General features: G+C 35.0%; 2 protein-coding genes and 1 long non-coding RNA gene across 3 annotated transcripts in view; 1 reads left to right on the top strand and 2 right to left on the bottom strand.

Annotated features, from left to right (window-relative positions):
• Nucleotides 1-5256, top strand: part of OPN3 (opsin 3) — a gene marked incomplete at its 5' end in the record, with an annotated part of 69561 nt that extends 64305 nt beyond the window's left edge. Inside the window, 5 exon segments of the mRNA XM_082343250.1 lie at nucleotides 3274-3462; nucleotides 3466-3528; nucleotides 4491-4541; nucleotides 4545-4718; nucleotides 4722-5256. Coding sequence (XP_082199376.1) covers nucleotides 3274-3462; nucleotides 3466-3528; nucleotides 4491-4541; nucleotides 4545-4718; nucleotides 4722-4751 — 507 coding nt within the window. The 3' untranslated portion in view covers nucleotides 4752-5256.
• Nucleotides 1-12800, bottom strand: part of LOC309605589 — a 582281-nt gene that overhangs the window by 493806 nt on the left and 75675 nt on the right. The window lies entirely within an intron of this gene.
• The window catches only part of KMO (kynurenine 3-monooxygenase), a 59340-nt gene continuing 51910 nt past the window's right edge, over nucleotides 5371-12800 (bottom strand). Inside the window, exons 11-15 of the mRNA XM_082340964.1 lie at nucleotides 12116-12173; nucleotides 9852-9934; nucleotides 8556-8657; nucleotides 8406-8465; nucleotides 5371-6914 (exon numbers count right to left, since the gene is read on the bottom strand). Of these exons, the coding sequence (XP_082197090.1) occupies nucleotides 6759-6914; nucleotides 8406-8465; nucleotides 8556-8657; nucleotides 9852-9934; nucleotides 12116-12173 (459 nt within the window). The 3' untranslated portion in view covers nucleotides 5371-6758. The remainder of the gene's footprint in view (nucleotides 6915-8405; nucleotides 8466-8555; nucleotides 8658-9851; nucleotides 9935-12115; nucleotides 12174-12800) is intronic.

Below are 12800 nucleotides of genomic sequence, written 5' to 3' on the forward strand. Positions count from 1 at the left end.
GTGGTGAAAGTACAAAGAGATTTGACTACTGACTGTGCTATAAACTCAACACAAAGCTTGGTGCAAGGAATTGCTTCTGTTTCCTTATCCAGAGAGGTTATTTGTAATAGCAATAGAGACATAGCTACTCACTTGAGATTAAGGACTCACAGTAAAGTCTTTGAAAAACCTACAGGTGTCTGAGTCACCAAGCACTAGGCGTTGCCATTTATATAGGCAAAGAACACCATTAGAGGTAATTCTGGGGAATTTGTCTTAAGTTGTTCCTCCTTTAGGACAAATTTGTGCATGTATCAATACTTTTGCTTCAACCATAGCAATTTTGAAAAATATCCTCAAATGATTGGATAAAGGGGGCAAAACATAAAGTAGAGCTCTTTATTTGGAAAATGTTGAATGAGCAGAGTAAAAGAATAGACAATGATGAAACAAAGAAGCCAAAAAGAGATAAATGAAAAATAATCATGGAAACGTCACATATACAAACCCAAATAATCTAAAACATTAGTCAGATCTTTTCCTTATACCAGAGGAACTGGGGAAGCATAAACCAATATTTTCTTCAATTAATTTCTCCAGTATGCATGTAATTCCAGAATGATGATAAATGAGTTCTCTGCTTTGATAAGTGGTGAGAAAAGATGGGGACTGACATTGTCCAGAAAGTGGTACAGATAAAATTGTTGGGTCCTAGATAGTGGGGACTTGGGACACAGACCATTGGCATGTGGTGTTTTACTAGTTAATTGAAACTCCAAGGAGTCAAAAATCATGATTCCCAATATCCTATATTATCATAAATGTACATATGCATATGAATAAGTATGGTTGTTTCAAGTATAATTCAAATATAAATAAATAATCTCAAAAACAATCCCACAAAGTCATATGTGTGGAACTGGGACTCAACTTCTGTTTAATAAGTTACATATTTTTACCTCCTTTAATCTTTACTCTTAGAGAAGGTCATTGACTTCCTCAACATCACACAAGGAGCAAAAGTGGTGAATCTGGGATATGAACCCAGATCTTTTAATTCCAAATCTAAAGTTTTTACTACAACTCCACAACCTTCTTAAAATCTCTAGGGAAAAATCCTCCCCCCACCAAAATCCTGTTCTGAAAATAGAAAAATATCCTATCACTTTAAATAAAATAGTTTCTTTTAAAATAAAATAGCACACACAGATAATAATAGTACCAGAAATTTAACACTCACTACCATACACACATTTCCTCTACTCTAGAAAAAAAATCAACCATTTTAATTATCTGTTTTCTGCTATTCTGTCAATATGAATATATAATAAGAATACAGTTTCTTAAATAAAGTTTAGATGACATCAGTGATTTAGATATATCAATTCAAATATATTTTTAAATACTATTAGCACATGTTTTAGCAGATTTCTTTGGAAAATTTTTCCTTAACTTTTATGATAATGCTAGAAATAAAAGGAACACTTACAGTTTGTTGAAATGTAATAAATTTCCCCACTTAAAATTATATATTAAGTATCAGTGGTATGTCAGATACCTTTTCTTATATCAATAAAGCATTTGTATTTTTGTAGCAAAATTAGCTTCTTAAGATGTCAAAAATAACCATTTTATTTACGAGTATACTTTTGATGTACAGGAATATTCTCTCCCTCTTCTTAATCACACGTTTATCACAATAATAGGAGGAACTTCTGTTACCAAGTCCAAGATTTTTCTGCCAGCCACATGACAGGCCAATAAATTGGGAGACAAGGCTTTGGGGCAAGGAATTAATGGCTTTATTTGGAAAGCCAGGAGACTAAGAAGATGGCAGACTAACGTCCTAGAGAACCATCTTGTTGCTGGGGTCTGGATACTAGTTTATTTTATAGAACAAAGAGAGGGGAGGTGAGGAGGTAAAGTAAAAAGGCCATAAGTTGTTGCAAATATTTCCTGGTTTCAGCCAGACTCTGGGAAGGGATGTGTTAATTTCTTCTTTCCTGCAGCCATTTGACAGGTGGGCCGCATCAGGATGTTTTCTGTGAGTTGAACAAAGGTATTTTGGTTTAACATTCAGGCATGGGGGTAGGGTTCTGGAGATGGGCAATTATGTATACTTTCAGCTATTGGCAGCATCCCTTTAGTGATTAACTTGTAGCAAAAGCAGTAGAATACAAAGGTTAAAGTAAAAGAAACAGATCTAATATGGAGTCAGATTTGTTATTCCCCATTATGCTTCTAAAGAGCTTTTTATCTGAGAAAGTCAAAGAACTTTCAGGCTATAGGCCATTATGCCTAAATACTTTTAGTGGGGACAAAGTAGGAGTAAAACTAGGAGTAAAAAGTTCTCTAAAATGCTGATTTTAGAGAAAGTGGGCTATCTGGGTTTTACTGAGCTCTATCCTCTGCAGCTGAGCCACTGATGAAACCAACCCAAGTAAATTCCTCAACAAAACCCCACTTTATAGTCATTAGCTGTGAAGTGGAAGTCACAGTAGTTTCCAGGAGGAATTTATTTAGGAATTAAGTTTTCATCAAGACCAGCTGTAGGCTTTAACATGTAGAACTACTGACATCACATTTGCTGCCTGGTTTGAGAATTTGAGAATTATGCTCCAGATAAAAGAAATTCCAGGATTATGGAGAATTTTTTCCCAATTTATCATGACTCTTTTTTTATATTTATTTGTTTATTTATTTGGCTGTGTTGGGTCTTAGTTGCAGCACACGGGATCTTCATTGCAGCATGCAGAATCTTTCATTGTGGCATGCAGGCTCTCTCTAGTTGTGGTGCTTGGGCTCTAGAGCACACAGACTCAGTAGTTGCAGTGTGAGGGCTTAGTTGCCCTGTGGCATGTGGGATCTTAGTTCCCCAATCAGGGATCTAACCCACGTCCCCTGCATTGGAAGGTGGATTCTTAACCACTGGACCACCAGGGAAGTCCCTATCATGGCTCTTTCAGGCTGTCTTTTAGCGACTTGAAGATCTAGGCAAAAGAGTTCATTTTCTTCTTCTTTAAGCAAATTAGAAAACATTAAAAACCGTTGAAGGATCTAAGAGGCTATTTAGTTCAATATATTATGTTAAGGTGAGGAGACTGAGGCCCAGAGAGTTTAAGGGCTGGGCCCAGCTGCAGGTCCTGGATCAGATGCCAGCCTCCCAAGGTCCTATTCAGTTCTCTTTCCATTAAAGGTGGGACCAAGGATGGTGTCTGAATATCTATTATGAAAACAATGAACAAAAATGATTTTTTCATTTTCACCCCTTTATTTTCCTTCTCCTTTCTGCAGCTCCGTTTTGTTGAAGATCTTCAGACAATTCAAATGTTCAAGATTTTAAGATATGAAAAGAAACTGGCCAAAATGTGCTTTTTTATGGTATTCGCCTTTCTGATCTTTTGGATGCCTTATGTTGTGATTTGTTTCTTGGTGTTTAATAGTTATGGACACCTGTTCACTCCTACAATAATATCTACTGTTTGATATCTCTTTGCTAAATCAGGCACTGTGTATAATCCAGTTATTTATATCTTCATGGTCAGAAAGGTAAGCTTTGTAATTAACTGCTCGTTTTCACCATGTTGGTGGGATTGTTGGAAAATATAATACTTTTATAGAGATTATTCATAGCAGCTTCAATGATAAAAATCTAAATCAAGCATTTTACAGGAAAGTAGAGGGTTCAAGAAGAAATGTAGAATATTCCCAGAGAAAATAATAACAATTCTAAGACCTACCAATGGAGGTTTGCACTTGTTAGGTAAAATTCTATTAAAATCAGTATTTAGTACATCAGAAAACATTTTATGTTTAGTAATAATAACTACAATCAAAGTTAATAATTTATTTAAAATTCTTACTGCACTATGCAGATTGTATCAATTATCTTTACAAAACTCCATGAAAAAAGCACTAATAGTATCTTATTTATGGATTATGAGATAAGTTCAGAGAAGTTAAAGAACTTGTTTGCTTCAGGACGTGTTGGTGCCTGGATTTGAACCTGGTTTGCTGTTGTATATTTTCACCAACTGATTTGTAATCTTGATCCAAAAAAAAAAAAATCTTAACCTAATTAAAGGAACATTAGTGAGGACACCAAGCTGTAAACTCTACCAGGAAGGGTCTTGTCTGTCTCTGCTGCCCACAATACCCCCAGATTGTAGCACAAATTGCCTCACCTCGTAGGAGCTCATTGAATATTTATGGAATGAATTAATGTTCAAAATCACTTAAGGAAACACATCTAGCTGCCTGCATGGAAGATTCATGCAACTTGAATCTATGGATATTATAAGGTATTGAAAGAGACCTATGTGGTAAAGTTAATAAGAATTATAATAAATAAAAGACATTAAACTCCAGGCTTAAGTAGATCTGAGCATTACCACCTAACTCCATGTCAGGTAACAAATAGAAAAGAACAACCCAAATTAAATTTACCTAAGTTTCTTGAATGTCAATCCAACCTTTTACTTAATATTCAACTTTATTTTCTCCCTGCCCAGTTTCGAAGAGCCCTTTTGCAGCTCCTATGTTTCCGACTGCTGAGATGCCAGTGACCGGCTAAAGACCTACCAGCAGTTGGGAGTGAAATGCAAATCCAACCCATTGTGATGTCACAGAAAGATAGGGACAGACCAAAGAAAAAAGAGATTTTTAACTCTTCTTCCATCATTTTTATCATCACTAATGATGAATCACTATCAGTTGACGGTGACAGAACCAGTGGGTCATAGGTCGATGTAATCCAAGTTAGTCCTTTATAGGAAAGAATAATGGGAATGAAAGATGGGGCTTTAAATCAGATACCACTTTTAGACTACCATTATAAGGACTGTTTTGGAATCCCCATTCTATGTAATATCAACAGAACTTTTGTGGTCCAACAGGAAATCTGAATTGCTCTCTGACCTCAGGGGGTAACTGAGCAAGACAAATTCTTTTAATTCAGAGGGTGCTTTGTATAATGAAAAACCACTTGTGGCACAAGGTGGGCATCAGGCACCATCAACTTCTAACATATTGGAAGTTTTCACTTCAAATATATATTTTTAAAAGACTGTATTTTCCAAGGCACATAACATATTTCTCAAAAATACTTAGCTCTTAAAATAACTTTATCTCATACACTTGTGTGAAATAGCTAGAAAATCTTGAATTTTCTGTAGTGTTGGGTCCTATTCAGTGTCATGTCAAATGTTTTCTCAATCAAATTTATCAAAGAGACAATTCTAGGATGAAAAAGAAAATCAATTCCTTAACTTTATGTGAAACAAAAGACTATTGCTCTATGTATAATATGATAAAGAGGAGCTTCAGACCAATGTGCTGCTGAGCAAGCTCTAGAAGATACCATTAAAAAGAAACACAGGAAAGAAAATAGAATTTCAAGGTGATCAAGGTTTATTGGTAATCATACATTAGCAGAGGATGTACATGGTGAAGCTGATGTTAATGGCAGTTAAGTGTCTCCATCTATTTCATTTCAAATATGAACATGGCAGGATTAGCCTCTCCTCCTAGTAATTTCCCACAATTTTGCCAAGAATTCTATTGATAGATTTAGAAAAGGAGTTCCAGCAAAAACCAAACAAACCTACATTTGAAGAGGAATGAAAATAAGTGTAAAACTGTATTCACAAAATGTGAATATTAAATAAAAATATTTAATCTTTATTGCTCTTCAATCAATACACTGGATAAATAGTGGTCAGGGTTAGTGAAGAGACCATTTTTCCATGAGTCATTATTTAGTCTAAACATGGATTATTAGGACTCAAGAATTTCCTTGACAATATAGGAAAGAAAGTGAATCATTTTATTTCCTAATTTTTATTTCTTACATGACAGTTCTACTAGTGTTGCATCTTCATAATTAATCATGTTTGAAAGAGTTCTAAATGATTCAGTTGGCCTATTGAAGAAGGAAGAAGCAAGAAAAAAGTTTCACTAAATGAACATTTAAACATCAAGTTTGTTGCTAGTTTTGCAGCATATAGTTCAAGAATGTTAGTAAATTGCTTCTGAAATGGAATAAAATACGGCTTCATATTTCTATGAAAGCTGTCTCCCCTTGTTTCCTTTCCACTCTTTTATGTATATAGATATTTAGTTTATAAATAAAACTCTTCCTATCCTTCACTTAGTGTGGCTTTAATAGCCTTTAAAAAAAATCCTCAGAAGGTAATACTGCCTTTTGAAGACTGGGAAATAAAATCAATTCATTTTGAACTCTCTCGAAAGCCCCCCAATCCCTCATTTACATTTCTAGTTTTAGCAAAAAAATCTGAGCCCTGTGCTTAGGTAAATTCCATCCAGGTAATGAAAAATGCAGTTAATATGTTAGGCAAATTGTGACTTTTAGTCCCAGGTGTTAAGTCAATCCTATCATGACTTCTATTATGTCCTTTAAAGAAAAGGGTGATCAGTGACTTCCTTGAGGTCTCTAGGGCCTTTCTTTTTGAGAAGTGAAAGAGATCTTAGTCACTGCACTTTTATATTTAGAATGACCTGACCTAAGCATAGTGCTGTGGGGAAGCTGCGTTTTAAAGTGGTGGGTTATTTTTTCAATAATTTCAGTGAGCTCACAGAGAAATTCTACATTGAATTTAACTATAAGCTGATAAATATCTTCCATTAGTGAATTAAATATGATGATGGAAACATGATTTTAATCCTGTTTTGGTTACAGAGAAATCTAATATTTGCTACTTCAGGATCTTTTTATCACTTGTTAATGACATTGGGAATTTGTTCTAGTGACTCCAGAGAGTTTACAGGGAGACATGCCCTGTATTCTGGAAGTAAGTGACCCAGTCCCATGGTCTTCTCAAGTAGTCCAGGGGTCTCAGTGACTTGGAGCGCATAAGTAAGTAAGTACCACTTACAGCTATCAGTGTTCCAAAGAAAAAGAGTCCTTTCTTTATCACCTGTAAAAAAGAGCAAGAACTTTCACTTTATTTGTGCAGAGATTAAAATCTTGCAAGTAGACTTCATTTTTAAATGACGTTTTATACAATTTCCTCTTTGTTCTTTAACCTGAAACAGTGACGTAATTGCATGACCACTAGGTGAAGTCCTGCCATATCTGGTAAGGTCAAGAATTTGGAGCTTCCTGCCTCCCTCTCTCCCTCCTCTCTCTCCTCCCAGAAACTCCTGAATCTATGTGTTCTGTATAAAGAATTCTTAACAGCCTTTGTCCAGCCATACAAAAAATTCACAGTTGAAAAAAACAGAACTGATAACTCTGTCTTGAAAGAAGCCACAAATGATTCAGTCATTGCTCAGACCCTGCACAAAGTGATGGGTTCAGTGGCCTCTGTGACTTGGAAGACACACATTCAAAGACTTAAACATGCACCTTCACCACCTACAGTCTATCAACCTCATGAGCTGAGGATCTGTCTAGTCTGGGTTATGTGCACTCTCGTATCATCCTGGTCTCTTTCACTGCACTTATTGTCCTGCATTCTAACTGCCTGTCACTGTCTCTTTCCCCTTTGGACTTTTAGTTCCTTGAGGGCAGGGACCTTATTTTATTCACCTCTGTATGAATAAATCTTGATTCGTTCCAATCTAGCCTCTAAATCTTTCTAAAATCCACACCTGAGACTATGAGCTGCCTTTGTCTTCCTGTTTCCCTCAAAATAATATTCAAGATGTTTCAGGTCCTACTTACTATTCCAGCTCCACCTCTAGCCATTTTCACACATATGTGCTTCTTCCAGGTCCACTGAAATACTTGCCATTCCCATTCTGAATGTGTGAGAGGTTTCTTCAACCTCCACGCCCCCCTCCCTATACCCATGCCCATTCTCCACCAGGGCAGTGCCTCTCCACTGCAGGTGTCCATTTCCCCCACTAGTCTCTGAGCTATGCAAAGGGTAGGGGCTGCTTTATGTTCATCACCATGCCCAGCTCAATGTTTACATACTATTTGTTTAGTGAGTGAAGTTGTAAAGTTTCCACAGTGGAAGATCAGGAATCTGAATCTCCATTTAATGGCATCTGTGAGTCAACTGCCCAAAATTAATGTGGAATAGCATTACACTGGAATTAGACTGTGTTTTATAAGTGATTTGATTCTGTCCAATTTTGTAAATTAAACCCATAGGAGTATTGCATGAAGCAAAAGTCAATTGCTAAATGAAAGTAAAAGGTCACATTGCTAAAATAAAGTAGAAAGTTTAGAAATACTAGCATCAATTTCTTTTTTGAATTTCTTCTCCTCAAGGATTGCCTCTTCTTTGTAATTTTGTTCATTAGGCATTCTGCCACCTGTGTATCCAGGACATTTTTTAATTTGGAAGGCAAACATCTAGTGTCTGTCACATTATTTCCGTATTTGCCTGAGGTAAACATAACCATATCACTGTGAACTTCAACACATCAGATTAAAAATAAGTATAATCTGTTCCAACCTTTTTTTGCCAATGCCAACGCAGCACTGCCTCATGGTATCTTATTCTGGAAAAGGTGACCTGTAAGAAAGTTTAAAAAGTATTCTTGTGTATTCTTTAATGGCTAAACAGAAGATTAAAATGAGGAAAAGTCTTAAATCCAGACCTTACCATGGTGTAAAGAGGGATAAAGGTAGATGGCATAATAGCATGAAGAAATCTCTCTATGTTCTTTTGGAAGAGGAACCACCTTGAGTTGACGTGTGCTCGCATCTGCAATAATGTAAGGAGTCTCAAAGAATACCTTGAACAAAGTACCTTCAATTGTTTACTGCAACTTTATCACTCTTCATTCCCATTCACCACAAAGCCAGACTCAAGGTAGTCAAATAAATTCTTATTTCCAATCCTTCTCAGTCATTTCCAATCCTTTTCAGTCAATGTCAGAGAACAATAACTTGAAAAGGTAGAGCAATTATGCAAAACCTGTTAGAGAACTCTATTTTGCTCGGGGGCCAACTCTATTTCAGTAAGAGTTTGTTTGTATGAATCTGTGAGTAGTCTGTGAGCCCAAAGATTTGACTAATTTCTGTTACTTCCTGGTCAGTTTGGAACATTATTTATGGCAAGAAGAGATCTGTTTAAAACTAGGCCTGTCTTGATATACTCCATATTCAGGATAAATATTATGTTGTAGTTGTCTTGTTTGCAAAGACAAGGCAAAATACATCAGTGAGACTTCCAGTATCTTATAGAACTTCCTTCACCACATATGAAACAATTCTGCTCAAGTTGAAGTCTACTTTATTTCTTTCTGTCTATACTCTTTTTAAAATTTTTGTCTTGTAAATTTTTTCATTTGATTATTTAAAAACTATAACCACAACCATTTACTGTGAGGTTTTCAGGTGACTGGCTTAAAATGGAATTGTGTTTTTCTTCTGAGTAGTAATCTACTGACTATGAATTTCTTTGGTATTACATATTTCTTTCAGTGCAAAAAACCCAGAAGGATATTCAGTGCTAATTTAAGTTTGCAGCTTATAATGTTAAGAATGGAAAGGTTATTTAATGTCTCTTAAACTTTCCAAATATGTTAACTCATATCAAAAATATTTTTTCATTAAAATAGCATATTACTACCTCTACTAAATGTCTAAGTCTTGAGCCTATGAATTATCAGATATTGAAACCAGACATTTTGTCATTTTTGTTACCTCCTAAATGTCCCTGAAATGTAGATGGAGATGATGTGTGTGGGTCATTATCACTGTCTTTATAGTCAAAGTTCAACTATGTGTAAGGAATGCTCTGTATGTGTGTGTGTGTGTGTGTGTGTGTTTTCTCTTGGCACCTATTCTTATGCAGCATGCATGAGACGGAACTCAAAGAAACATTAAAGCAAAGGATGTTTATTAGAATATCAGTGCATGATCTCATTGAATAGAACCAAACATTCTCACTTGCCTCTATGTAGTTGTACATGGATAGGTCTGAAATTGCATGGTCATCTGGAATTCTTAATCTTGAGAATTCAGGAAGGCACATACCTAGAAACCAAGTTAAATAATAATGTCTTCTCCAAAACAGTCTGTAAACAATGTGCTTGACTCTACACAGTTCAAATGAAATGGTGTATTCTCTATCAATGTTCTCTCTAACCTTTTAAAACTCTGGACAGCAAGACTGTATGACCAACAATCTATGAATACTGAGCAATAACACATGGGCATTTCCCATTGCCTATGATTTAATGAAACTTATGACAAAGTTGTTATAATATATACTAGATTAGTGAATCATTATTTTTATTTTGCAAATGGAAAGCAGTTCATATAAATGACTGTAAATGACCCCAAATCCTTAGAATTTACTACTCTCCTTTTTGTTCTTCTTTGCTACCCCATATACATTTGTTTCATTTGTACCTAAGCCACCTTATTAGCTTAAACATACCCCGTTATTCTGTTATCTCCCAGAGGCAGGACTCATGTTATATTCATGTTTGAAAACTTAACCTGGTATATGGTAAACACTGAATAAATATTTGATAAATTAATAACTTACTAATATAACTTCACAGGGCCAGACAACTCTAGTTTTGAGGAAGCCATTTCTAAAGTCAGAGAACATGGGTGCAAGTCCCAGCTTCTCCACTTCTAACTACTTGACTTTGGGCAAGTTACTCTCCTCAGTTGTAAAATAGGGACAAGAATAGTACCTATGCCCCATGTTTTTCATGAGATAATACGTGAAAAAACAGCAAGATACCCAACACATATTACATGTTCAGTGATGTTAGTTATTATCGTGATAATTATTGTTCTATCTTCATTCTCCTGTAACTAAAACCAGTATTGACAGTATGTTCTGTTATATGAGCCCTCCATCTCTCTCCATCATTGTCATTACATGCCAACCAATCACACAAGGGCTAAGAAGGGAGGAAACAAAATACTTCTGGATCCTGAGCATCTGAGTGAGATAACTGGGAAAGAAAGGAAGAAAACCAGAAGAAATTTACCCTGGAATCTATAATCTCTTCAGATTCAGACAATATAGTGTTCACTGACTCCCTATAACACTATAAAAAAAATTTTTATGGTGAATTTACTTTGTTCCAGGCTTTTTAAAAAAATTTTTTTTTCTTGATGTATAGTTGATGTACAATATTATATGAGTTACGGGTATACAACATAGTGATTCACAATTTTTAAAGGTTATACTCCATTTATAGTTATTATAAAATATTGGCTATATTCCCTGTGTTGTACAATATATCCTTGTAGCTTATTTATTTTATACCTTGTAGTTTGTAACTCTTAATCCCCTTCCCCTACCTTGCCCCTCCCCCTACCGTTTTACCCACTGGCAACCACTAGTTTGTATCTGTGAATTAGGCTTTTTTTTTAAAAAGCTTTCCACAAATCATTTGAATTAACCTTCACAACTCTCTGAAGTGATATTACCCCACTTTATTGATGGGAAAAAAATCTGAGACTTTAAAAAGATAAAGTGACTTGTTCAAGGTCAAAGGGCTAATAAGTCAGCAAGTCAAGACTGGAATCTGGGTGTAGATTCAAAGCTGGTTCTCTAAGTCTGTCCCTTACCTGAAACAGGTTTAAATTCAGAGGTGACCTTTGAGAACATGTAATGCTGAGAAGCAGTAAAAGTTATCCAGTTCTCAGGCTACTATTTGCAATTTCTTTTACAGATGAAAATTATGTACATTTAATTTAACTTACTTTCAGAATTATACATAAAGTTTAAAACTTCAATACTTGTAAAATTAATATATTTCTGGAATTAATTTTAATCAAAAGGCAAATGGAAGTATCAGATGCAACCTTTGATAAGGCAAAAAGCAAGAAAATGCTGGAGCTTCTAAAAGTGTTTCTGAGGGCATGCTGTAGGGATTATAGGCATGGGGGTTAACTGGGCTGAGAGGGAGGGAAAGGAGTATATCTCTGCCAAACTTTGGTGCTCGGAACCTTTATCTTTGTATTGATCGATGCATAGACCTCCATGTAAAAACTTAAAAGAAACTATCTTTTCCTCTCTGGGTGTTCCTTGTCTGATATGGGCAACAACAGTGGCATAGACTGTTAATAGAAAAATTTATAATCCTGAACAGGAAATATGCATCATGGTTTGTAATCATCCAGGATCAGAAATAGGTGTACAATTAATCAGCAAGGCTAGTCCGTGTCCAATTGAGAAATTTTACTTACTAAGGTCATTATTGAATTTATCCATTAATTCATCAAATACCAAGCAGTCTTCAAATCCCTAAAACAAGAAAAAATAAACTGTAAATATAAATACTTCTTAGCAATTTTGAATAGACTTTTCATTGGTGAGTATAATTCGCAGGATGTTTACTCTCAACCAGCACATAGCAGCCAAATAGTCACACTTAGCATTGAATTCTGATTAAAAAGACAATTGACTGCATGTTTGATGGTTTTGTCTTTGCCCGATGTATTCATATATATATATATAAAATTTAGAATATGATCAAAATTTTAAATTACTTGTAATTTTGACAATTCCATTGCTTCTTCAAGAAGCAAAAATAATTATATTGTTCTACCATGAACATTAGAATAATATTTAAACTATTCTGGGCTTTAAGATTCACATTTAGAGCAATTTAATGACAGGATAGAACTTTCATATTAACTTACTTCCTATAAGCCAAGATTAAAGCAAATTTCCAATCAACAAATCCACAAAATTAGTAAGGTACTATGCTAAATGCAGTAGGGAGAAGAAAATAAAAAGCTATGTTTCCTGCATCCTAGGAATTCAAACTATGGTTTTAAGACAATATAAAAATATGTAAAGGTTAAGAAATAAAATATTTCTATATCAATTTTACATATCATACCTGAAGCAAATAAATTTGTCAATTAT

Source organism: Balaenoptera borealis (assembly GCF_965194805.1).
Source record: "Balaenoptera borealis genome assembly, chromosome: 1".
In the NCBI taxonomy this organism is placed as follows: Eukaryota; Metazoa; Chordata; class Mammalia; order Artiodactyla; family Balaenopteridae; genus Balaenoptera; species Balaenoptera borealis.